The following is a 26,751-nucleotide window of genomic DNA, read 5'->3' as shown; positions in this document are numbered from 1 at the left end:
CTTTCTTTCTTTCTTTCTTTCTTTCTTTCTTTCTTTCTTTCTATTTTGTTTTCTTTCTTTCATTCTTACTTTCTTTTTCTTTTTTACAGTGAGTTTTGCTGGTTTTTCTCTTTCACTCACTATCACTTGAGAAAGTAGTGCCGGCTGATCTACTGCTGCCATTCCACATTGCTTTCTTTCTGCTGAAAGAAAAAAAAACGAGGTTCACATTTCAGGCTTGTGATTGGTCAGTAGTTCGTGCATGGTTGGTAAGTTCATACAGAAATAGCCAATCAGATCGTAGGGGGGCGGGACTTTACAGAATGCGGATAGAAGCAAGAGCAAGTGAAGGGGATTTTCTTTTCGTGTCGGTGAGTAAATATGTTTTATCGGAAAGACGCAAATAATTAAATGGATATGAGTTAGGATTGTGTTTATGCTGAAAGGTAGGAGTTAAAAAAAAAATTGGTATAAGGGAAAAGTTAGTTGTCAGGAATGGAAGAAATGCTGACTGACAGATGAGTGGAGAGGAGAGGAGTGAAGAGGAGATACTTCATTGAGGTTTATCCAAACTTTATCCATCTATGAGAGAACACTGATAGAATAGTGTGTGTGTGTGTGTGTGTGTGTGTGTGTGTGTGTGTGTGTGTGTGTGTGTGTGTGTGTGTGTGTGTGTGTGTGTGTGTAAGTGACCTAGTTGAGTTTGCTTTCACTCTGGTCTCGTGATACGCAGTCATGCAGTCATGCAGTTCAGCCTGGAGAACTTCTTCTCCGTATCCAGCGGCACACGGGACCCGGTGTTACTTTGTATTCTCACAGGCTATAAAAGTTTCTCGGTGGTGTTTGTTGTCGGTTTGTATCATATACTTGTGTATTTCTGCGGCTCGGTGTCGGAATGTGTGAACTTCCCCAAACCCCGCCCCCATTCCCATTGCATTGTATCTAATGGTTACACACACACACACACACACACACACACACACACACACGTCTGTCTCTTTTCGCACCTAAAAGTGTAGAGTGTGTGTGTGTGTGTGTGTGTGTGTGTGTTAAATGGTAAATCTTCCTCAAAATGTTCTACTCAGTTATCAGATTCTATCCATTGTACTATATAGTAGAGAGTGGGCGTGGCTTCGGGTCATAATCTGGTCAGTAATTGGCCAGTGTGTAGAAGTGTTTAGAAACTGGGATGTTTGATTACCAAATCTGAGAATATCGACAACTACAGACAGACACACACACACACACAAACACACACACACACACACACACACACACACACACACACACACACTTGATGAACGTAAAACCAAATACAGTATGTATTGTGTGGGAACCCACCTAATTTAAGTCTAAAGATTTCAGCATATCACACCCCAAATATTGGCAACTACACACACACACACACACACACACACACACACACACACACACACACACACGACCATCTCTTTTATGAACTGACTCAAAAAAAAAGCACTGTGTGTGTCTTGTGAAGTGGCAAATCCACATGTAAAGTGCAGGATATAGTGGATAGTGGGCGTGGCTTCGGTCAGGCTTTGTCCTAGTCTGGTCAGTATTTAGCCAATGTGTAGGAATTCCAGGAATCAGATATATATATATATATATATATATATATATATATATATATATATATATATATATATATATATATATATATATATATCTTTTTATTTATTTATGAGCAACATGCTATGTTTTGTTTCGGCTTAGAGTCACGTACAAAGCTGTAAATACGTTTGGCGTTAGTTCCTGTTATTGCTTTTTTTCTCACTAGCATCTCTCTTTTTCTCTTACCGTACTTTCTCTCTCTCTGTCTGTCTTTAAACAAAAAGATCATCTTCATGCTTGACTGAGAAACCAGAAAGCCACTAAAGAGTCTGCTATAAATATTATACACTATATGGACAAAAGTATTGGGACACCTGACTTATCCACACATACTGTATGTGGTTCTTCCCCAAACTGTTACCACACATTTGGAGAATCTAGGAGACCCAATCCTGTTTCAGCATGACAATACACCTGGCACAAAGCCAGCTCCATGAAAATATTCTTTACATGGGTTGGAGTGGAAGATCTCCTGCTACATATTCGATTTAATACTCGTATTGTCTCGTAAAGGCTCGTATTGTCTCAAATCAAATTAAATCAAATCAACTTTTATTTGTCACATGCACATACATACAGGGTACGGCATGCAGTGAAATGCTTTTTTACGACGGTCCGGCATAAGGGAATAGGATGGGGAGAAAAATAAAACAAAGAAAAAGAAGTCAGATAAATAAAGTATAAAAACTATATAAAATATAACAATATATATAAAGATATATATATATATATATATATATATATATATATATATATATATATATATATATATATATATATATATATATATATATATATATAAGAAAAAATATGTATATACAAAATATGCTTATGGCAGCAAAACAGTAAACAATTTAAGGTAGTTTATGTAATTGTCCATAAAGTGTCCGTGTGGTGTAAAGTGTCCGTGTGCGGTATGGTGTGGTGTAAAGTGTCCGTGTGCGGTATGGTGTGGTATAAAAATATAAAGTGCACTGTGCTGTGCGAGTCCAGAGTTTAGTGTCGTAGTGTGAAGCGAGAGATATGTGCAGAGAAAAAGTGTGGCGATGGAGAGAGTGGGCCAGTTTTTAGATCCTGGGTGTTTCCTGGTTTAAACTCCGAATGGCCTGCAGGAAGAAGCTCCTCCTCATTCTCTCTGTGTTCGCTTTAAGGGAGCGGAAGCATTTCCCTGAATGCAACAAAGAAAAGAGTCCATTGTTGGGATGGCTGAGGTCCTGCATAATCTTCCTGGCTTTGGTCCGGCACCGCGTGTTGTAGATGTTCTGCAGGTTAGGGAGCTCAGTGTGGATGGTACGTTTAGCTGAACGCACCACCCTCTGAAGGGCTCGCCTGTCCTGCATTGTGCTGTTCCCGAACCAGGAAGTGATGCTACCCGTCAGAATGCTCTCAGTGGTGCAGGTGTGGAAAGTCTTTAGCACCTGAGAGGGAAGTTTAAAGTCCCTTAAGCGTCTCAGATGGTACAGACGCTGCCGGGCCTTCTTCACCAGGGTGTTGGTGTGACATGACCAAGACAGGTCCTGTGTGATGTGAACACCTAGGTCCTGGAAACTATCCACTCTCTTTACTGGGGTCTCGTTGATTTTTAGTGTTTGGTCCAACTCCTTAGTCTTGCTGACGTTCAGGAGAAGGTTGTTCTCCTGGCACCATCTCTCCAGGTTTTTAACCTTCTGTAGGTAGGCCGTCTCGTTGTTGTTGGAGATCAGGCCCACCACAACAGTGTCGTCAGCAAACTTGATGATGGTGGTGGAGTTGGAAGTGGCTACACAGTCGTATGTGTACAGTGAGTACAGCAGGGGGCTCAGAACACAACCCTGGGGAGCTCCAGTGCTGAGGGTGAGGGTGGATGAGGTGTGTTTGCCCACCTGTACGGCTTGTGGTCTGTCTGTCAGGAAGTTAGAGATCCATTGACACAGCGGCAGGCTGAGTCCCAGGACCTCCAAATTAGAGGTGAGTGTGGAGGGAATTATGGTGTTAAATGCTGAACTGTAGTCAATAAAAAGGCTTCTTTTGTATAATTTCTGTGGTCCAGGTGGCTCATCGTAGTGTGGAGGAGATGAGCAACGGCGTCCTCAGTAGAACCTCGTATAGTCTAAGCTAAATGTATAGTGTTATTTATGTTTGTACTTCTGAGAGTCACCAACAGCTGGAACCAAATCCCCTGTGTGTCGACACACTTGGCCAATAAACCTGATTCTGATTCTGATAGAGCTCTCACCCCAACCTATTGACTGCACCCCAGGCCTCCTCACCTCATCATCTTCAGTAGCTGACTTTACACTCTAGTGTCTGAATGAGCACAAATCTCCACAAGCACTCTCCAAATCTGGTGGAACACCTTCCTGGAAGAGTGGAGGTTATTAGAAGCACAAATCAATCTTCTGGTCTTATTTCCTGTGTTTGAGCTGGTATAAGAGAAATAACAACGTACAACAAAAAGCATATTAATTGTACATCACGGTCGGATCTACTGTCCGAGCTGAACCGAAATAATGTGCATCTTCTGACCCAGAAATGAGAGAACGAGATCAGACACCAATTTCTGCTCTCAATGGACATATTATTTTGTCTTTATTATATAATTCTTTGTTGCGGTTTTTATTTTATTTCATCTATTTATAGATTATGTTTTATACCGATGCTTTGGTAATATTGTATGTATAGAGTAGGTAAACATTTCTACGCCATGTGCTTCCATGTTTTTATAGCCATACAAACCCAAAGTGTCCGCAGGAGAATTAGCATGTAACAAGTTTGCATCAGAAGGCAGTTACAGAGCCAAAGGTCAGCACAGTTCGCATTCCCCGCGAGAGAAAGCACAGGCTGCAGGATTGTGACTCCAGGCTGAGAAATGTATTAGGAGTCGCATACAGAATTAGAAAAAAAGGTCTCCTTGATAAACTGTAATGGAAAATACTTTCAAATTGGTATAATGTGTGTTTTTGTTTTTTTGTTTTTTTAACATGCACCATATTGCCAAATGTTTGTGGACACCTGAGCATACTATTGGTATGTGCTTTTTGAGCATCGCATTCCACATCTAGGATCAATATACTGTTATAATTCTAATTCACATCGCTAATTAATATCTTAATAGAGTTTGCTTTGTCTACAGAGGCATTGTCATGCTGGAACAGGTTTTTTGGGCTCCTAGTTTAAGTGAAGGGAAAATTTCATTCTACAACATCCAAAGACACCCTGAACAATTGTGTGCCTTCAGCTTTGTGGTAACAGTTTGGCTGGAAAAGTCAGGCGTCTTAATACTTTTGTCCATCTGGTGTATTTTAATGGCGCTGAACCTGAAGCTGATTCAGTTTCTAATGCAAAACTTGTTTATCTTTTTAACTTTTTGTTTTTTTTTTTTGTTTTAGAAAAGTAGAAATTCGAGTCAGCTCTGGTAACTCTTTGTTGAATATTTTATTGATCCCACAAAAAATGTTATTATTATTATTATTATTATTATTATTATTATATTTCATTTTATTTAATTAATTAATTTATTTATTTATTATTATTATTATTATTATTATTATTATTATTTCTTTGCATATCCCAGCCTATGTAGGTAGGATGAGGATGAATAGATGGATGGATGGATATATGGATGGATGGATATATAGATAGATGGGTACATAATTAGATGGATGGATGGAGGGGTAGATGGGTAGATGGATAGAGAGGTAGATAAGTAAATAGAGGGGTAGATAACTAGAATGATAGATGGATGGGAGGGGTAGAGGGTAGATGGATAGAGGTAGATAAGTAAATAGAGGGTAGATAACTAGATAGATGGGTGGATAAGTAGATAGATAGATTGGTAGATAAGTGGATGGATGGATGGATGGAGGGTAGATGGGTAGATGGAGGGGTAGATAAGTAAATAGAGGGGTAGATAACTAGATAGATGGGTGGATAAGTAGATAGATAGATTGGTAGATAAGTGGATGGATGGATGGAGGGATGGATAGATAGATAGATCTTATAGTGCATCAAAATAAAATATAATAAAATATTAAAATGTAAACATAAGTAATCTGTTCAAATATTAAAGTATTGCACATTCAAAGTATTTCTACAGATTGTGGTTGGGTGTATAAGCGTAAGTGTGTGTAGTTCCAGTTTTTTGGTGTCAGTTCTCTAATGGCTCTGGGGTAAAAACCGTTCCTGTGTGTGTGTGTGTGTGTGTGTGTGTGTGTGTGTGTGTGTGTGTGTGTGTGTGTGTGTGTGTGTGTGTGTGTGTGTGTGTGTGTGTGTGTGAAGGACCTGAAGCGTCTTTCCCAAATATCTTCATCGTGTGGCAGCAAGCAGCAACTAAAGGCAGTTATTTTCTGATACACAGGAAAAACCAGTTTGTCTAAACGAAAAATAAAAAAAAATGCTGATTGTTTATTTCCCAGAGCTCATCAGGATGATTCCTGTGGTGCCGGAGACGTTCACTCATGTCTTGGCCGAGTTCGACAGTTTCGATCCTTTAATTTCTGCCCTGCGCCTCGATTCAGGCAGACTCAAGGTAACGCAATAATTTTTTTCTTTTAAAATACCTTATTTCCCGTGAAATCTTTTCTCCAGTGAACTTAACTATATATTAATTTCTTTGTATGGGAGTGTAGTGCACGTGCCTTGCTGTGTCACGCAAATGGCTCGCTCTCGGCACCTCGGCCGGAGGCCTGCACCTTATACAGAGAGATGGATGGAAACAGAGACTTATCCTCACCCACAAGGTTCCTGTTCCCTCAGGAGCTCCCTGAGATCTTTAGTCTGTATAGCATTTAGGTTTATGGAGCTGTGAGAAATAACCGATTATGCTTCTTTGTCTCAGGAGGGTACACTTACACACATCGCGTGCTGTCCACACGATGAAGACTTTGTTGCTGTAGCAACAAGGTACTTGGACATACCCTACCTTTTACACATGGACGATGATTGTGAATACGCTTTGTTTAGTGCATATTAATTGTGTGTGTGTGTGTTTAAAGTGAGGGCCTGGTGGTGATTTGGGAGCTGCAGGCTGAGCGCAGAGGTCGTCCTGAGAGGGCGTCTGTATCGTGGGAGCATCGTGGCCAAGTTATAACAGCTTTATGCTGGGACACAGGAGCTCTACGGGTGTTCATCGGAGACGCAGCAGGGAAAGTGTCCTTTGTACGCGCCGGGACCTCCAAACTCGGCAAGGTATCGTCGAAGTATCTCATCATTCAACTGAACAGGCATGAAAACTCGCTGTAGTCAAGTCAAGAGGCTTATATTGTCATTTCTACTATACACAGTGGTACACAGTAAACAGTAAAAACAAGACAATACACACACTTTTTCGATGTTTTCCAAAAATGCGTCGGAAAACCTGCGTGCGGTTTATTGCAGAGTCTTCTATTTTGAGTATTTCCTTCTCACATGCCTACGACTGCGTGTGTGTGTTGCTTGCAGGGCTCAGCATTTGTGATCTTCCCAGTTCAGTCCATCACAACAGTCGACTCTCGTGTGGTGCAGTTGGGATACCTGGAAGGTCATCTGTTGATTTCGTCTCTCAGCCGCTGCTACATCTGTGACACCGAAAGGGAGAAGTTTTGGCGAGTGGGGAATAAGGAACGCGACGGAGAGTACGGCGCTTGTTTTCTTCCGCAGATGCAGACCGGATCGAGGACACCCGGAGCAGGCGCCACCCAGCTCGTGTATTGTGCTCGGCCAGGCTCGCGCATATGGGAGGCCAACTTCAGCGGCGAGGTGCTCAGCACCCATCAGTTTAAACAGCTGCTTGCCTGCCCGCCTCTGCCTCTCATCTCTTACAAGTATGCAGTTCAGAGAGTTTCTTCGATTCTGTTTGCTAAGTTTTTTCGATTTCTTTTATTGAAGGAAAATAGTTGTGCAGCATCTACTTGCCCTGCAGACCCTAATGAATTACTCATTTCAGATAGAAGCAATCATATGAGGGGCATTACTTAGTTACAGTACTCATTCATTTGATTGATTTACTGTGATTTTGCATAATAATTGGATTGATTATCCATTTTTTTAGGAATGAGCCACATTATAAGCCAGGTCAGAGGAGTCCTCAGTCCCTCGCCTTTCATCGACTGCTTCAACTCAGGTAACAAGATACCACAACATGCAGACTGTGTGTACGTGTACGTGTGTGTGTGTGTGTGTGTGTGTGTGTGTGTGTGTGTGTGTGTGTGTGTGTGTGTGTGTGTGTTTAAGAAAGTTTATGGGCAACTATAAAAACAGTCATTTCTCAGTACATTTTATGACATGTTTTACAGCAGGGGTCTTTGTCAGGTCATTGGCCCCCTTAGGGCAATAGAGACATAGGGCAGGTACCCCACCTGATACAAAATATGTCGATCATAGCCACTGATAATAGAAACTAATCATATTATGCTAATTATATTATGTTAAGAAAATTAGAACTGTTGTTGTTGTTGTTGTGCATGCATCACTTTGTTTATATTTTTAGACCTTTCAAAAAGATTTATCCGTCATAACAAACATATATGTATCAATTTATTAAGTTGTCTTTAATCTGAATTGAACTTTGATGTAATCAAAATTTTAAATGAAATCTTTTATCTTTTGATGTTTTTACCCATGTTTGGTTTTTTTGTTTTTTTTTAACAAAAATGGATTTGTGATTCAACATTGATTAGCGGACCCCCGGTCGAAGACCCATGTTTTATAGTTATATGGGATTAATAAAAAAAAAATGATTGTTGCCTTTATAATTGTATTACTGTGTGTTTCAGTGATCACAACCTTCTGACATGGACAGACTCTGCCATTTATATCTTTACACCGCACAGTGGGCAGGTTTTGCTATGGACCAAAATTAAGGGTAAGGAACGAGACGAAAATCTATTAAACATATTAAAGTATAAACTTAATCTAAAAAAAAAAACACTACGTAAACACTACCTTTGCAAGCCCCCACTGTCTCTCAATTTTCACTTGTTTTGTATTTATGTATTTCACATGCCCTAACACATAACATCACTAAGCTTTACTTACATAAACTATATGGAGAAAAGTTTGTGGACACCTGATCATCCACTCTTGTAGAAAGATGTTCCACTAGATTTTTGAGTGTGATTGTGGAGATTTGTGCTCTTTCTGCTACAAGGGTGTTAGTAAAGTCAGGTACTGATGTGGGTGATGTGAGGAGGTCTCCGGTGCAGTAAGCTTTCTGATTCATTCTAAAGATTTTTAGCTGGGTGATAGAGTTCAAAACTCTATAGAAGGCAATTCACTCGATCTTCATGCAGCAGGAGCAGGTTTGGTTCTATTTCAAGTGAAGTGAGAATGGAATGCTTTAGCATCCAAAGACATTTAATACAATCGTGTGCCTCCACTTGGTGGTAACAGTTTGAGGAAGAACCCCATATGTGTGGAAAAGTCAGGTGTCCCAATACTTTTGCTCATATAATGTAATGTATTAGGACTTAAACCCAGATGCTTTGAACTGTACCATAGAATCGATTCAAGTTTACTGTTTGGTTAAAACCTTTCATTTCAATTTTGCCCAATTTACCCAGATATTGTAGACATTGCAGTGTTTCGCAATGAGTTGTTTTGTCTCCATGGTGATGGGCATCTGTCTCACCTGCTCTTGATGCCTGCTGAACGCTGTGTGGAGCGACTGTTGAAACGAGAGAACTGGACACTGGCTGCCTCTGTGTGTTGCATGTTCCAGCACGCCATAGTAACCTGCAGGGTACATACACACTCTTCGTGTAGTCACTCTTACTTCTGTACACACTCTAACAAGGACACTGTTTCTTACTATTAGACATTTGTGCTTGCACACATCATTCTCTCTCTTTCTGTATCTCCCCCTCTTTTTTCATAGGCAAGAAAAACCATCGCTATGGATCGCTTGGAACATCTCAAGGCCCAGCTAAATCCAACTTCTCAGCAGGAGCTGATTGGCCAGTTGGAGGCAGTGATCAGCAAGCTGGAGCCTTTGGACTCTGCCTGTAGCAGTCGCAGAAGCAGCATCTCTTCTCATGTGAGCTCGGGGGAAGGAAATGTAAAATCAAACTGTACTTACGTCTGATATTATTGAATACCATTTATTATCTTAAAAATGGTGTTTTTTGAACCGGGTCGCACAATAAGGATAAAAAAAAAGTCATCATTTTTGTTTTATTTACATTTTATTAACTTTCGCATATATGTATATGTATTTGCATATTTATACGGTGAGCTGAGTTACATTTTCATTATATATGTAATAATTAAATAAACAGTCATTTACAGATGGTTCCAGAGTTGCGATGGTTCGACTTACAGAAAATTTTATTACCTTGAAAATATTTAAAGGTTTGCGAGCCATGCCCGTGCTGCCACATGCATATTATATTACTATTATACATATGATTTGAATTATTATTTTAACCAAATACATGTATAATGCAAATCGACGGACCATAATGCGGAATAAGTAAGAGCTTATTTTATCAATGCATAGAAAAAAATGCAGCTGAAACGAGTGCAGGAAATTGGCAGTTGTCTGAAGTGAAAGTCAATAAAATGGACATAAAAAAAAATGTTAAGGTTTTTTTTTTTTCTTTTTTCTATGTGGCTCGCTAACATGATCCATGGCCCAGTACCAGTCTGTGGTCTGTTGTTTGAGGACCCCTGTGTTGGTGTATTCTTTCATTTGATTGAAAAGCAGTGTATATTAATTATTTAAACAGTGTCAATAAAACCAAATGTGTGTTTTTTCCATTAGGAAAGCTTCAGTGTGCTGGACTGTGGCATCTACCGAGTCATCAGCCGCAGAGGCAGCCAATCAGATGAGGATACTAACTCCCTCCTTAGTCAGTCAATGCTGGAGGAGGAAAGGATGAAGGAGTTTAGCTTTGCTCAGGAGGAGGAGCAGGTGGAGCCTGGTAAGGGGGCAATAGACAAAGATCAGACACTAACTACAATTATAAAAGGGCTAGGTTTTGCCTGATGTTGGTCTGATCAATATAAAATAGGGCAAAGGAGCTTCTAACGAGGACATTGTGTGATGCACTTGATTGAGAAATGATGCCATGTTTGTTAAAAACTAAGTGATCTGATTTTTTTATATAAAAAATAAAATAGAATAAATAAAAAAAATGCAATACACCTTTTTTTTATATTGATTACATTTAAAAAAATATTTGAATTAAATTGTTTACATTTACAAAATAAATTGTATTCCCGGTATGGCGTGTGTAGCCACATTGACACTGCGCTAACTCTAGTTCCTTTTTTTTTTATATATCCCAGGCAATGTTGTATATGTTTTCAAGTTTAATAATAATAAATAAATTCATGCACTGAAAGTGAGAGGCGGAGACTAAACAAACTTGCGGTCCGCCACTTAATGCGTTCCTGAGGGAGCTCAGGTGTTCCGCATGTAAAAAACGATTGCATTCGGTACACGAATATGTGTAGCGTTACACCCCTAATAAATAGACATGATCAGCGCAGGGGGATTTCAAAATTTGAAGTTTAAAGATTGAATAATGTAAGAGTCAATTATTGTTTTTATAAGCCGATTTTAAAAATATGACTGCATTGGTTGCATTGAAATTGTTGTATATCATTAATAAACATCTGAAAATAACCAAAACATAGTCTTGCACATAGTCATTGTTTATCATGTCGGATTTTGGTCTTGTAAATCATCTTCTCAAGCCAGAAGTAACCCATGTGAAGACTTGGACAAATTGGCACTGAAAAAGGTGGAAAAATGGATTTAACATCAGAATCTAATGCAAAAATATCGCACGAATGTTCTTTCAAAGCTCATGTCAGTGTTCTGGCCTCATACATTTTTGCGAGTTCTAATTTTCTTCATTATTCTTTATTTTCTTAATTTTTTCCTTTCTATACATTTCTTCTACTCTCCGTAAATGCTTTAATCAATTCCTTAATTGATGCTTCTTACTTCTGTATTTATTTACTTCATCCTCTGATTGTTCCTGTCTGTTCCCATCTTCATTTTCCATTTTCTACCCGTTCCATTTTTTCTTTTTTTCTTTCACTTTTGTCATCTTGGCATCCTGATCTCCAGACCCCCAGTCATGTGTACGTGTCGAGGGGGACAAATCAGATCTCTCAGGCCTGCAGTTTCACCTCCCACTCTCATTCCGTCCAAAACCACCACTCATCGCACTGCAGGCTGTTAAAGACAGGTATCCTTTCTGAGACAAACACAAAACACGCATCATGCATTGTTTTTTTTTCCACATAAACTCCACATTCCAAAGGAAACAAACCCCCAGAAGGCTACATACATACAGTCATATTAGTCTGTCACTTCGATAAAAACCAGTGATTTCTCTGCATAAAGCCTGGTGCACATCTATAATGAGTTGAACCAAAATCATTTCTATTACAGGCAAAATCAGCTTTCAGTGCGCTTCAAAACAGGAAGTGAAACCGAACGAGGGAAACAAAATCACTGATTCAGATGCACCTGGCATTCACCCGACTTTTCCCTAGTCTTAACTTCCTCTTTTGATATGGCCGCTCGTTTTAAAAATAGTCTTCCGCTGTAGCGTCTTTCATTTCACATATCTGCTGCGAAGGGTACGTCCATTTCATTCGGCTCTATTTTTCAGTCATATATCAGTTCTTCCTTAGTTTACACACGTACTATCATTGTGTCTAAAGGTTAAAAGCGTATTGTTTATGACAACCCTGCATTGGAATTATCTTATCTAACTATCATGCATTCCTTACTTTTGTGTCTGTTTGAAGCGTTTCAAGCTTTGTGAAGAGGACTACCGAAAAAATCAACAACCTGCAGATGAACTCTGAGCTCTGGGCCCGACCTGACCATAGGGATGGTGGACAGGGAGAAGTCACTCCCTCAGTGACTTCATGTAGAGATGAAATGGACAATGAGTAAGTTTTTTTTTTTTTTTTTTTTTTCTTCTTTCTTTTATGTAACGAAGTTATACAAGGTGGCATCAAAAAGTTTCAAAACTATCTTTGTTTACAAGTGAGTACTTTATTTATCCATGTTTACACATCATCACCTTCAAAATGGTCCCCTTTAACAGAAACAGCGGACTATGTCCGGAATATGTCCTTCTTTTTGGAGCGTGTCAAGCACCTGCTGGATCTTCCCAGTGGTGTCGAACAGTGACCTTGGAGCCGGATCTTCATCTCTGGAAACTGTCTGTAGAAGCCAAATCTGGCGAGTAGGGTGTGGGAACAACTACCATTTAGTTGTTGCAGGTTGTTTGGACAAAAATAATAGGACAAGGGTTTGGAGTAGTTATTGCTTTTAATGGTCAAGTGTAGTGGTGTAACAAGCAGAAGTTTCAGTGCGTTCCAAAGCTGTCAACAAGACTAGACTCATACAGGCAAAGGAACATGGACAGTGCTAAAGAAATGAACATAGTAAAAGGACTACTCTAGGCTGTATTCTCTAAGCTTAATCTGACTAGCGAACAACAACTCGCTGACTTCACTAGATTACGCTATCAGAAAAATACAAGGGGTGGCACCTGCCCTCTAACATTAGATCATGTTGTTTCCGGCAAAAAAAACTTCCGTGTGAGAAGAGCTCGGTGACGGAGTGTGCACGTGGTCAGAATAGAACCAGCTCCCGATGTACACAGGCCAGTGTCTTTTAGCACACTGACTTCTGAGGATCGGTGCTCCCTGTGACTGTGCATGCAGAATTGTGCTGCCATCTTTTAGCAGGTTACAAAACCAGTCTTCGAACTTTTTGATACCACCACATGTTCATAGATGATTTTATTCACTCTGTTTTGCATATGTCAGGGAAACCGTCGAGCAAGCCGAGAATGAGTTACGCGAACTAAGGGCAGCAACGCAGAAAGCCATGTGAGTAATGACCAAATAGCACCAACTAGCACATCCTGTGTACTAGAGGTCGACCAATAGTGGATCGTACACACCAATAACTGGATTAAAAAAAATAAAGATAAAAATGTAACACTTTATGTAAAATGGCACTAAACTTTTATTACAAAAATTTAAACAGCACTGATGTGCTAAATGGATAATTTGAATATATTAATAAATATTCAGAAAAATAAGGCATGCATTCAAACTGAAAAAATAACACTCTAAAAAATGCAAACAGTTACATTTAAAATAAATAAAAAAGACACAACAAACAGCACATGGTTTCATTGATTTGCCTCTAGTGGCCGCTCTTGTACTGTATAACGAAACCCGGAAAAACTACTGGTATGAATCCACTACGGGTGCCGATTAATAGGCAGTACTGATGAATCAGTCGACCTCTAGTTCCTAGATATCCTAGATATCCTAGATATATTGCAATTATGTGGACAATCTTCTATTCATTCTCTCTAACATTTGGTACCAACTTTGGTATGTTCCATATTTTTCATTGTTCCTGCCTATAGGTTGCAGATCCAGGACCCTCTCATTCTACTGGATCCCAAGTGCTTGACTGAGGTGCTCCTAGAGTGGCTCCCTATTCTGGAAAAGGTCTTGTGTCCAGAGAAGCCCACAATCAGTGAGATGGAGAATGTGGAGAAGAAGCCAGAGGAGAAAATGGAAGACGGTGATGTCATCCCTCGGGATGACAGCGGATTTGGAAGCCAGTCGGAATCCGAAAACATCTCAACCCTTGCAGAGGAAGAAAGCCTTACAGACAGTAACCTGAGCTCGAATGCTTTGGCCGCAATGTCTTCAGTTGCCATTGTGGCTCCAGTAGAATACAACTTGCCCTCTGACCTCCAGGATGACCTTTCACAACTTGCAAGCCTCTGCTTGGACTTAGGCTGCCCAGGTGGAGCAGGTGATGGAGAGATGGAGAGGGTTTGCTTGTTCTTGCGGAGGTTCTTTTACCTGCTTGATAAGGAGAGAGTGAGGAAGATGTGCACTTTGAGATACAGGGAGCAACCAGATGTCCTTAAAACCTACATTACGTGCATGCTAGGTGAGTATTTCTTTCTTTATTTCTTTTGCTCTTTAAGCACAAGAGTAACTTTTAGTATGTCTTGAACGTCCTGTGACACATAAAGCATCTGGACATCTGCCACAACATATCCATGTATGTTTGTTGAACATCTTGTTTTAAATGTTGTCTTTTATTCGCCCTTATAATAACTAGGGGTGTTCGAAAATATCGATACACCTAAGTCTTGTGATATTTTGTTTGAAAATGATATCCAACCCATAAAATATCCCAATATATCGCCTTACAGTATCGCAGCATATTGTATCGCAACCCCTGTATGGTGAAATCGTATCGTATCACCAGATTCTTGCCAATACACAGCCCCAATATTAACCTCCACACTTCTGGGGAAAAGAGGCTTTCCAATTGATTTTGCAGCTTTAGGGACTATTAGTAAGGTCAGGTATTGATGTGTACTGTGTGACGAGGTCTGAGATACAGTCACTGTTCCAGTGTCTCCCAGTGGTGTTTAGTGGGCACCAGGCTCTGTTCAGAAAACTTTTTTTTTTTTCACTTCAACCTTGGCGAATGTCTTCATTGGGCTTCCTCAGTGTACAGGGGCATTTTCATGCTGGGCTTTTCATGTTTAGCTCCGTTAGTTCGAGTGAAGGGAAATTGTAACTTCACTAACAACTTTGAGACAACAGATAGGGGAAGCACCACATGATTGGCAGGTGTGTGTGTGTGTGTGTGTGTGTGTGTGTGTGTGTGTGTGTGTGTGTGTATATATAGTAAAACATATCAAATGTGTTAATCTGAGAAGATTAAAAAAATTAACATTCTGCCCACAAATGAAAGAAAATAATTATAGCTTTCTAAATTCATTAAAAAAGAAAATTCACAATTTCCTGCCACAGTAAGGCTACTGTGTCTGCAGTCTTGAATAGAAAGCAAATAGCTCCAGCAGTTAAGGCGTTGGGTTACCGATCGGAAGGTCGGGGGTTCAAGCCCCGGTATCGCCAAGCTTCCACTCTTGGGCCCTTGAGCAAGGCCCTTAACCCTCTATGCTCCAGGGGCGCCGTATCATGGCCGAACTTGCGCTCTGATCCCAGCTTCTAAGCAAGCTGGGATATGCGAAAACAAATTTCACTGTGCTGTAATGTATATGTGACAAATAACGGCTATTCTAATACCGACATTCAGTAAATCCCACACACACATCTACAATGTGTTTAATTCCCTCGGCCATGTGCTACCACTGACGGGAAGAACTTTGTGTGCAGAGGAAAGGGGATACATGGTATCATTCTCCAATATCCATTCTTTACCCTTTTCAAGTTCAAACGATTCAAAAGTGCTCATGACGTTCGGATAAAAAAAAAATTACCTTTATCTTATGTTGAAATATTTTTTGAGAACAAAGCTAGAATTTGACAACATTGTGCAAAGTCCTAATGCTAATAGCTAAAGGCTAATGTTGCTGTGTGTTTGCAGAGTTCACCCAGGCCAGTAAAGTGGTGGAAGTCATTCAGAAAGGTGATTTGCTCAAGTCGCTGCGCAGCCTGAGAGATCTGCAGCCCTGTAATACTCCAGTGCTTCTTACACACCTTTACAGGTAAGCTGTACACACCCGATCACATTCTCGATCTTCTTCTCATGATTTAGTAACGTTTAGTATTATGCTTAATTAGTTGACATCTTATTGCTGAATTTTTTCCCGTTTGTTGTAGACTGTATGAGAAGCATGGAGAAATGGCTGTTCGGGCGTACCCCCAGTTCTATCCTACAATTCCCCCTTCTGACATTATAGCCATGGTCCAACCCAGTCATTTTTTGCCTTACCTAGACAACCTGATTCAGTCCCAGGCTGAAGAACAAAGGTATTCTTAATGTTATCTATGCACTACTTACTGTATTTCATTCGTATTTAAATTAACATTTTGTTCTTAAAGGTGATGTGTTCAAAGTAAGCATAAGGATTTGAACGAGTTTCAAGTGACAAGTTTGCCAAATTGTGATGTCTAGACGACTGAGTCAGAGCATCTCCAAAACTGCAGCACTTGTGGGTTGTTTCCGGACAGAGTTGTGGCCAGCCAAGGCTCATTGATACACGTGGGAAGCGAAGGCTGACCCGATCTAACAGACGAGCTACTGTAGCTTAAATTGCTGAAAAAGTTAACAGCAATAATGCTTGAAAGGTCAGGACTGTTTTGGCAGCAAAAGGGGGACCAACACACTTTAGGGCAGGTGGTCATCTTGGTAGAGGTCGACTGATTCATCGGCACCGATAGTTGATTGCTAAAATGATCAGCTAGAGGTGAAAATCCATACCAATAGTTTTTCCAGGTTGCGTCTGCGAATCACTGAAGTCATGAGCTGCTTGGTTTGACACACGAGACTGTGAGCTGTACCTCATTCATGTTAGTTCATAGTGCATTAACTAAAGTTATCAGATAACATTTTGAAACTTTAAACATGTATTAGTAAATGTTGAAATTAACAAATAAACAATATGTCGAAAGCATGCTTTATTTCAGTTAATGTTACAAATGGAATCTTACAGTAAAGTGTTACCATTTCACATCAATCCAAACAGTCATGCTTACAAAGGATCTTCAATCGTTGAGTCATAACATCATGGCCACCTGCCTAATATTGTGTTGGTCCCCCTTTTGCTACCAAAACATTCGTGACCCATCAAGCATTAACTTCTTCAGCAATGTGAGCTACAGGAGCTCGTCTGTTGGATCAGACCACACGGGGCAGTTTTCGCTCCCCACGTGCATTAATGAGACTTGGCCACCCAAGACCCTGGCACCGGTTCACCACTGTTCCTTCTTTGGACCACTTTTAGGATACAGATACTGACCACTGCAGACCAGGAACAACCCACAAGAGCTGAGATGCTCTGATCCAGTCATCTAAACATCACAATTTGTCAAACTCGCTCGAATACTTATGCTCGCCCATTTTTCTGTCAACTTTGAGGACAAAATGCCACCTAATAATATTCCACCCACTAACAGGTGCAATGATGAAGAGAATAATCAGTGTTATTCACTTCACCGTGGAAGATAATGTTTTAAATGCATAATTTTCTGCTTGATCGGTGTAAATATTTGGAGTAAATACTAGATACTAAATACTCTAGATAGAGTCTAGAAAACACAAGCTCTGATTTAAGTCATACTGGGAAATTGTACCTCGTGCAAATTACAGCTGTTTTTTTTTACTTGTATCAAAAAACTAGAACATTGAGTGAGTGGCAGGTGTAATTCATATGCAAAGTTATTCATATCTTCTTTTCTCTCTCTCTTTTCAGACTCTCTTTCTTAGGCTCACTTCTTCAGCCTGAGACGCTGCGACAAGTTTGGCTGGATCTCGCTCTTACCCACGATGCACCACGGAAAGATGATCTCCTGACAAATGATGGAAGCCCAAAGTATAAATGAGCTTTAACTCTATACAAGACCAAACCTGAAGCTATTTAGCATTGCAAATTCCTCTGCATTTTTTTGTAGAAACATAACTATAACATAGGTTATAAGCTATTCTGATCGTGGAAAGTATTAAAGACCATCTTGTTGTCTAAGGTGGCACGCTCACTACTTCCGCTGGGGTTACGTACGTCTGCTGAATTTGCTGATCTGCCTGCCGGCTGACTTCCAGTCCAAACAGACAATGATGGAGTCCTGCAGACTTCATGGGTCAGTGTGTTTCTCACAAAGGAACCATTTCTGAATTTGATTTCCGCACCAGATGAAGGCGTTAATGAAAGTATACTTTTAACTACAATTGTTTGCATGAAAGAGCAAAATTGGGGATGAGGAGCTGAGGTACTTGTCGTTTTATTAACAGCACAGTGTGTGTTCTTTCAGGTTCTGGACAGGCTATCTCTACCTGTGCAAAGAGCTGGGAAGACGTAACGAGGCTTTCTCGGCCATCTGCAGCTTGGATGATATGAGTCTGCTGGAGGAATCCAATGGTAAAAAATCTCCACTATTTCTAAAAAATGATAATATGGTTAGTGATCCAGGACTGGATCTACAGCCCAGATACAAACTCCTCAAAAGCAGCATTGTTCCAAAATGTTCCTAGTTAGCAAATGGGCTGCATGTGTGATGCGGTTTGCTGGTTAGATGTGTGTGTGGGAGGATTTTAAGGGTTTCCACGGGGTCTTAAAAAGTCTAATCATAAGATTAGGCTTTAAAAAGTTCAATGTTCTAAAATCATTTTAAATTGGCCTTAATTTTTTGTGATGTCCATGTAACGCTACTTCTATGCTCATTTTAATGCTCCGGCAGCACTGTTTTAGTTTGTTAGTTGTAGTTCTTTCTTCCGCTAGTCCAAATATAATTCTATGTATTACAACTACAAATGAGACCAACATGCAACAGCCAATCAGCTTTCAGTTTTTGGAGCGAATCTCTGTCGGATTTTAGCAATACTTGGCTTTAATTAATTTAGGGCTCGGTTAAGGCCAGTTGCTAACAACGTGTGTCTGTGTGTGTCTGTGTGTGTGTCTGTGTGTCTGTGTGTGTGTCTGTGTGTGTGTCTGTGTGTGTGTGTGTGATGTCGTGATGTAGGACTTAAATTTCATTTTTAATAGTCCAAAAAAGAAATGTCTTCCTACTAGGGCTGCACGATTAATCGAAAAATGAATCACGATCTCGATTCATACATACATTCGATCTTCTTTTTAAATGACGGCGATTCACGTGCATATATAGTATTTCCCTGTATTCAGATGCTGCATTCACGTGTTCACGTATTTACTTACAACATTCTAAGATGCTATATCAGTCAAACTTACTCACACTGTGTAAAACCAAACCCTATTTATTCACCAATCAGACCCAATCGTTTCTCTCCTCCCTCGTCCTTGTTTGCAGCGTTCTGCTGTCACTCACGTGACGTGTATCAAAGCGGCAGACCCGAATACATTGGTGGATTTAGAGCGGTAACATAACTTGGTGGATTTATAGCGGTAACATTGGTTTCATTCAAAAGAGAGGAAAAAATGAGCGCCAGTTCAGAAATTCCTGGTGGCGACGATGCAGCAAGCTAAAGACATGGCTCCTATAAACACTGTTGAAAACGAGGGATTTAAGGCAATGATAAAGACTTTAGACAAGCGCTACTGTCTGCCCTCTCGCAACTATTTTTCATCCGTTGCGTTGCCAGGTCTATATACTCAGTGTCGCATGACAGTCGAGAAAGAACTGCAAAATGCAAATTACTACTACTTTTATTATAACTGAAAATCCTGTGTAGCACCGTTTTTACTTGAGTGCAATAAATGTTTTGGTTGAAAACATGAGAATCGTGTGAGAGAATCGTGTGTGATTTCACATTTTAGCAAGAATCGTGCAGCCCTACTTCCTACTGGTGTTCAGTGAGATTAAGGTCAGGGCTCTGTGCAGAAAACTCAGGTTCTTTCACTCCAAACTATATCGTCATGGAGCTCCCTTTGTGTACAGGGGCATTTTCATGCTGGAAAAACTTTAGGTCTGTTAGTTCGAGTGAAGGTAAATTGTAAAAATGTGACAGCAAAAAACAGATTGGGTTAAAAAACACTCGATTGGGTGGTGGGAAAAAAAAGCTTTCTAACTTCTTTAAAAAAAAAAACAGTAAGAAATGTTCTGTCGGCCAATATGAACTGAAAAGTTCTCCCTCTATGTTTTCCAAATGTCAAACTTTTGGTCAATATGTCTGGTTCTCTATAGGTGTCGCTCCCCAGACAATGGAAGAGTGGATGTTCCTAATTCAGCTTTGTCAGCAGAAAACCACAAGCCCATCAACAGCCATGTCATTTCTCCCCTCTGACTCCAACCCCCCTCCCTCCACGTCCGATACCGTTAACGGCACCGGAGCCGAAAGCTGTATGGATAACGGTAACGCCGCTGATGATGGACCTGTCGATTTGACCGACGGTTCAGCAGACTGGAGCAGCCAAATCACTGCTGAGAAATTAATACTCTGTCTGGCAGGGATTATCGGTCCGGACCGGGCCGTAGCAGCACTGCAGGAGTGTGGGCTGCACTCAGAGCTGAGCACACACTCTACCCTGGTGTGTGAGCTGCTGAGAGTGGCAGAAAAGAGGCAGAGGTGAGAAGACGATGGTGTCGTTAATATTTTACATGATGAGTGCATTAATCAGGTGTGCTCACAGTTCATAGTGTATTGTTTATTTTGTCTAAATTAAATTTCTCATTCTAAAAAAATAAAAACGGATTCGATTGCATTTAGATCTGATACTGAGGAAAAAAAAAAAGAGGAATTAAGTGCATACATGTACTGTACTGGCCTCATCGGTTGGTCCCTGGAAATGTCGTCAGTTATCGCTTGCAATTGAGAAGGAAGTACACAACACATGAATTTGTGGTAAATTTGGTATACACACGGTAAAATATGACAACTGATGTAAAAATGAAAATTACCTAAGTACAGTAACAGATTACATTTACTTCATTACAGTCCACCACTAGTGCAGAACAAGAGATTCTAATGTGGATTTGTAGCAAAAAAAAAATAATCATCTAGGCATGATGGAGGTGACTAGGACTACAAATTGCTAAGTACATGCTATTTTAACATCTTAGATCTTAATCTTAAACCATTAGAAAAGCCTATGCAAGATTTTTGCCTGCATTATATTATTTGATTTCACTTGCACAAGTTGTATATAGGAGTATGAAAAAACAAGTCGGCGAATATCTGAAGAATAGTTTCTCTGGACCAATAACGCCATAGTTATCGACCAGTAACGCCAACAGGAAGGAAAAGTCCAAGAAAAAGTCCCAGAAAGCAATATTGGTTCTCTAGCACCACCTTCTGCCCTCAAAGATTCAAAGCTTGCTGTGTATGGTACGAAATCCCAGGGCTTATCAGACCTGCTATTAGACATGGGGGGGAATTATTTATATATATATATATATATATATATATATATATATATATATATATATATATATATATATATATATATATAACCGAAAGTAAGCCAATAAAATTAATGTAGTTTTTAAAAAAAACGCTGGTTTAAACAAGATTTAATGCAATTTCAGTGCACACAGCACATTTACTGCAGGGATGCTGAGGCCACGCCCCTAAATGCACCGAGCATTCGTACATAACATAACCAGAGGTGGCAAAAGTACACACAACCTTCACTCTAACATGTACTTAAGTAAAACAAAGCCTTTACTACTACCTGTTTTAGTGTCACCCTGGTAACTGGACCTCACATAATAATAATAATATATTAATACAAAAAACGAATTTCAAATTTTGTTTCCTAATGAATGTATCCAGGCTGAACATCCACCATTTAGAACACAAGCAGAGAAAAGATGATGATGATCAGGAATGTCTCAGTTTTCAGTCATGTTTACATCACTGACTCCCTCTGTCTCATCCACGTTAACCCCAGACTTCTTGTTGCCTTCTGCCCTGCTCAATGTTATCTTCATAAACTACCCCACATCTGTGGTGTGAGAGCCAGGAAATGATACACCAGTGAAAGATTAAGAAGCCGTTTAATGACAGGAAACAGTATGATGGGCTGAAAATGGCACGTAATGAGAAGTAAAATAGATTAAAACTAAAGTAACGAGCCTGGATTTGAGATGTAAGAAGTAAAAATGACAGATGTCTGTGTACGATATGTAATTAGTGAAAGTAAAATTCAACCGAGAAATAAATAGTGAAGTAAAATACTGATACCAGAAAAATCTACTTAAGTTCAGTAACAAAGTATTTCTACAAAAGATTATTTCCCACCTCTGAACACATCATTTCTTGACTCCTGCGCGTAAAATAACGTCAAAAGATTTGCATCTTGGCAAGTATTTACATAAATTACACAAATATCTCATACATTTGTTTAAAACTTCCCTGTGCTGTGTGGAAGCTATTGCTATTGTTAATGAAATCAGTCAAAAAAAAAGATTATTGTTTAAATCTGTCTGTTTACATGCCTAAACGAAATGTTCATATTTACGTTTGCATATGGTGCATTTAATATAAATTTCCCCAAATTTCAAATTAATTCCTATAAATTCCTGGTAAGTTTCCAACTTGGAATATTTCCAAAATTCCCCAGATGAAGTGCCCATGCAAAGTTTCTGGAAAGTGACACACTACCTAAACTAAATAATACACTACCAGATATCTGCATATTGAACTGTACTTTTACCTACAACATATACACTATTTGGACAAAAGCAATGGGACAATTGACTTTTTCACCCTTTTCTGGATCTTTCTCCAAACTGTTACCATAAAGTCGGAGGCACACAATCATATCAGTTGTCTTCGGATGTGGTAGTAGTACATCTTTCCTTCACTTGGAGGGAAGCTAGGAGACCCAAACCTGTTCCCCTTGTGCACAACGGGCGCCATAAAGATATGCTCTAAATGGCTTGGAGTGGAAGATCTTGAGTGGCACAGCTTTTGGGATGAATTGGAGCACTGACTGCACCCCAGACCTTCTTACCTCACCTACATCATTACCTGACTTTAATATCACCCTTGTGTCTAAATGAGTACAAATCTCTACAAACACATTCCAAAATCTAGCGAAGCATCTTGAAGATGGGAGGGTAAAAAGAATGAAGGTTATTATAAAATCATGGGAATCTTAAAGTCCACAAAATTTTGTCGATATAGTGTATTTAAAAGATAAAAAAAAGGAAACATTCTTTGCAAAAAGTCGGGCAAAGTAATACTTCTTAAAGTTAGTTGTAAAAAAAAAAAATAAGTCGCAAGTAGCATATCAAGTATAATTAAATATAAATTCAATTCAATTTAAATGTATATTTATTATAAATAATAAATATAACATAGCACTCTCCGTGCAGCGCGCAGTCTCGCATGTAAAAACAGCAGTGGCATCAGTGATTCACCCCTAGTGGCCGCTTTCGGAATGACAGTGGAACGAAAGCCGGAAAAAATATCAGTATGGATTTTTGGCAATAGCTGATAGTTCAATTAATCAGCTATCTGTGCTGAATAAACTACAAAACCGATAAATCGATGGACCTCTAACAAGGAACAAACTTCTAAATTCTTTTATAACCACGTTATCTCTGTAAAGCTGCTTTGAGACAATGTCCATTGTTAAAAGCTCTCTACAAATAAAAATTAATTGAATCACTCATTCCTTGCTTTGCCTTTCTTACTCCCTGCCTCTGTTTTACCCTCTTTCCAGAGTTCTGATCCAGACCATGCTGGAGCGGTGTGATCGCTTCCTCTGGTCTCAGCAGGCGTAATGATGATTTCTGAGGATTGTTCCAGGATCTGCACGTGTCCTTACTACACCCTCACACCAACCATCAGGACAATGTGAATGCGCTCTTCAAACTTCCGAACTACAGCCTGCTTTTATATGTCAAAAGTTCTAGGTATATTATCCACAGTGCTTGTGTGCTTTCTGCTGTTTATTTGCTAGAGACTCTAAAAGTGTTACAAACAGAGTGGAGAAATTGAAAATGTCTGTTGTGCCTGTTCGCCTTCGTCCCAGCTGCTGACCTTTCACTCATTTTGATACGGATGATTGTTTTTTTTCCCCATTCTTCTGGGAAGATGTTTCACTAGATTTTGGAGTATTCTTGTGGAGATTTGTGTTCATTCAGCCATTTAGTAAATACAGGTGCTGATGTAGGTGAGGTGAGGAGCCCTGGGGTGCAGTCAGTGTTCCAGTTCATCCCAGAGGTGTTCACGGATCTGGTTTTGTGCACAGGGGGCAACCAAGACGATTACGTGCCATCAACTTTATGGTAACAGTTTGAGAAAGAACCACACGTAACTGGAAAAAAGTCAAGTGTCCCAATACAGGACTTTGCTATATAGTGTATATGTGCTTTACAGTATTAACTTTTTTTTTCATATTATTTTGAAATATTGACTTCGTTATTTATATATTGAATTAAACTTTCTTTTAAAATACATTTGAACAGGTCTTGAATACTAAAATTGTATCTGAACAAATGACCTTATACATGTGTAACCTTTTTTATTTGAAGACTTGTGTCAAAAGATTCTATAATAATATAAAGATTATTGATTCTGTTTCGCTGTTGACACGTACCTACGGCAACTGTACAACGTAAGAACGATGGAATTGTTTATTTGAATGTGTTGCCTATGCGTTAGTAAACATATTTTGAGATTTATTTCCAGGATTTATTTATTTATCAGTAATAATTCACTGATCTTTTTTTTTTTTTTAATCCCCCAAATTTTGTTTCTTTTTAATAAACTGAAAGTGTTTTATACTAATGCTTTTTGTACAAGGTAATCAGCCTTCTCTTATTTCATATCTCCTAATATACTATATTCTGTATAAAAATGAGAGAAGAAACATTTTTTTCCAGACTGCATATCTTTCTCAGGCAGGTGCCACTGGGAAAAACATATTTAGGAGGCCAAAGGAAAGGGTGAGGACATACAGTATTAACCTTCAAGTTTGTTTATTGAATTCTTATCCTTCAAGTTCATAACTTAATACCAATCAGCGAATGGTCACCTTCCCTGCATTCTTTTTCCTCACATTTATCTCCTCTTGTTGATGACTATTCTTCCTGGCAGAGCTTCAATCAGATCAGGATCATGCACACCTGGAGAAGAGAATACTGACAGTCAGAGGATTGGAAGAGAGAAAACAGAGAAGCCTCTGCCATACTGATAAGAGAACGGCTTCAAATTGGAAAGTGAGGACTGTCCCTGACGTCAGGAAGGGTTTTTTTTATTTTGACACCCCTTTTTTATTCTAGCTGAGTGGCTGCTTTTGACACGAACATTTCAAGCCAAATAACGTCTTTAATTAACACACGTCTTGACTACATGCGGAACCTGCTGTAGAGTTGTATTCAGTAATCAGTATACAAAGTGATCACTTAAATAGAACGATCCTGTTTATGATCTTTCCCCCAGTTCAATTTGGTTCACATGCTAAAACACTACACATACATAAAAGGTGACACGGGGGTAAAATAGAGCACTCGCAGAAAGGAATATAGCATTCGAATATGGAGAAAGGATTTGGTTTGGTTTATGGTAAATTAGTATAGAGCATACAGGTGTTTGTATGGGGGGAATCGGTATTGTTTGATGTGGGATTGTTGTCACCATGTGAACAGATAAGAGAATTCTGCACATACCGGATCGGCTCTAGGCAGAGTATAAAAGTCACAACCTTGGCGATGACCTATTATATTAGAGGGCAGCCTCATAGTCACATTCACTAAATGGTTTATTTTGGTACTTATGGATGGTGAATCTTAACACACTGAAGTTTTGAGTACTCCGATTGAAGAGTGTTACAGAGAACAGCATTACAAATGGAGCTTGTTTATATGGTGAGTGTTAATGACACTACATTGTAATGAGAATATATTTGTTTTTTTAAAGACGTGTTCATGTTCCTTTTGTTTACATGCAACAAACTAGGTCATGCAACAGTAAGATTGACTGAACAAAACACATATAAATGTACAGATGTTTTACTGTATTTTCATTGAAAAATCCTCCCTTAAAATGAATAAGAGCTTTGAACATTTTTGGCATCTGGACAGTTCGTTTCGCTGAAATACTTTGCCATGCCTCTTGTAAAACTTGCCAAAATTGTTCTTCAGTATTTTTTTTATTTTTAAGTTTTTTTAAGTTTTTAAGTTTTCTTTCTGACTTTGAGCTAAAGTTAATCCCAAAACAATTCAATAGGATTAGGTGCAGTAACTGGGCAGGTCATTTTACGATGGATAACAATCCAACTGATGTTTGCTCGCTAATTAACACTTAGAGAAATTGGATATACGCTTTGGGTCAGCCAATTGTAGCCATGTTGGTTCAGAGCTAGAGAGTGTGTGTGTGTGTGTGTGTGTGTGTGTGTGTGTGTGTGTGTGTGTGTGAACTGTATATGTAGGTGTGTGTGTATGTATAGATGTGTAGCTGGATAGATAGATAGATAGATAGGAAGAAGGACCTGGGTATTAACCCTCTGGGTTGACAAACGCGCTGGTGCATTTTCGCCGAAACGCACTTAAATTACTCTGTATTTTTTGATTGTTCAGATAAACGCAATAAATCATTCGAATCTGTAAAGGGTCTACTTTTATTTGTACACACTCATTTTAACAATAAAACATATAGGGGGCGCTCTCTGCCGTCTCAGTCATCTCTCTTCAGACACATAAAGAAAACAACCTGAATCTCAGTAAATACTTGCCACACAGACATAATAAATATATCTATAGAAATATTGAAATATC

General features: G+C 39.4%; 1 protein-coding gene across 3 annotated transcripts; it reads left to right on the top strand.

The window, feature by feature from the left end:
• Positions 1–283: 283 nt before the first annotated feature.
• hps5 (HPS5 biogenesis of lysosomal organelles complex 2 subunit 2) lies at positions 284–24,657 on the top strand. Of its 3 annotated transcripts, none has more exons than XM_046860241.1 (22): positions 284–350; positions 6,006–6,118; positions 6,219–6,329; positions 6,428–6,492; positions 6,585–6,777; positions 7,030–7,391; positions 7,619–7,690; positions 8,343–8,431; positions 9,129–9,307; positions 9,443–9,601; positions 10,328–10,487; positions 11,645–11,765; positions 12,334–12,480; positions 13,369–13,431; positions 13,983–14,521; positions 15,977–16,097; positions 16,213–16,362; positions 17,805–17,924; positions 18,076–18,189; positions 18,361–18,467; positions 20,209–20,590; positions 23,694–24,657. In XM_046860241.1, exons 2-22 carry the CDS (start codon positions 6,017–6,019, stop codon positions 23,752–23,754), a joined length of 3,417 nt encoding a protein of 1,138 aa, XP_046716197.1. In that variant the 5' UTR covers positions 284–350; positions 6,006–6,016; the 3' UTR covers positions 23,755–24,657. The 3 variants fall into 3 exon arrangements, with proteins under 3 accessions (XP_046716197.1, XP_046716198.1, XP_046716196.1); XM_046860242.1 differs by lacking the exon at positions 284–350 and adding an exon at positions 519–540; XM_046860240.1 differs by lacking the exon at positions 284–350 and adding an exon at positions 809–831.
• The last annotated feature ends 2,094 nt before the right edge of the window (positions 24,658–26,751 follow it).

This window comes from Silurus meridionalis, chromosome 10 (assembly GCF_014805685.1).
Source record: "Silurus meridionalis isolate SWU-2019-XX chromosome 10, ASM1480568v1, whole genome shotgun sequence".
In the NCBI taxonomy this organism is placed as follows: domain Eukaryota; kingdom Metazoa; phylum Chordata; class Actinopteri; order Siluriformes; family Siluridae; genus Silurus; species Silurus meridionalis.
Note: the sequence above shows the minus strand (reverse complement) of the source record. Positions and strands in the feature narration are given on the sequence as shown.

Excerpts from the sequence above, each read along its gene's own strand:
- hps5 (XM_046860241.1), top strand. The coding sequence starts at position 6,017 with ATGATTCCTGTGGTGCCGGAGACGTTCACTCATGTCTTGGCCGAGTTC. Across the intron at positions 6,493-6,584 it reads TTTGTTGCTGTAGCAACAAG|TGAGGGCCTGGTGGTGATTT; the intron begins GTACTTGGACAT and ends GTGTGTTTAAAG. Across the intron at positions 20,591-23,693 it reads GTGGCAGAAAAGAGGCAGAG|AGTTCTGATCCAGACCATGC; the intron begins GTGAGAAGACGA and ends CCCTCTTTCCAG.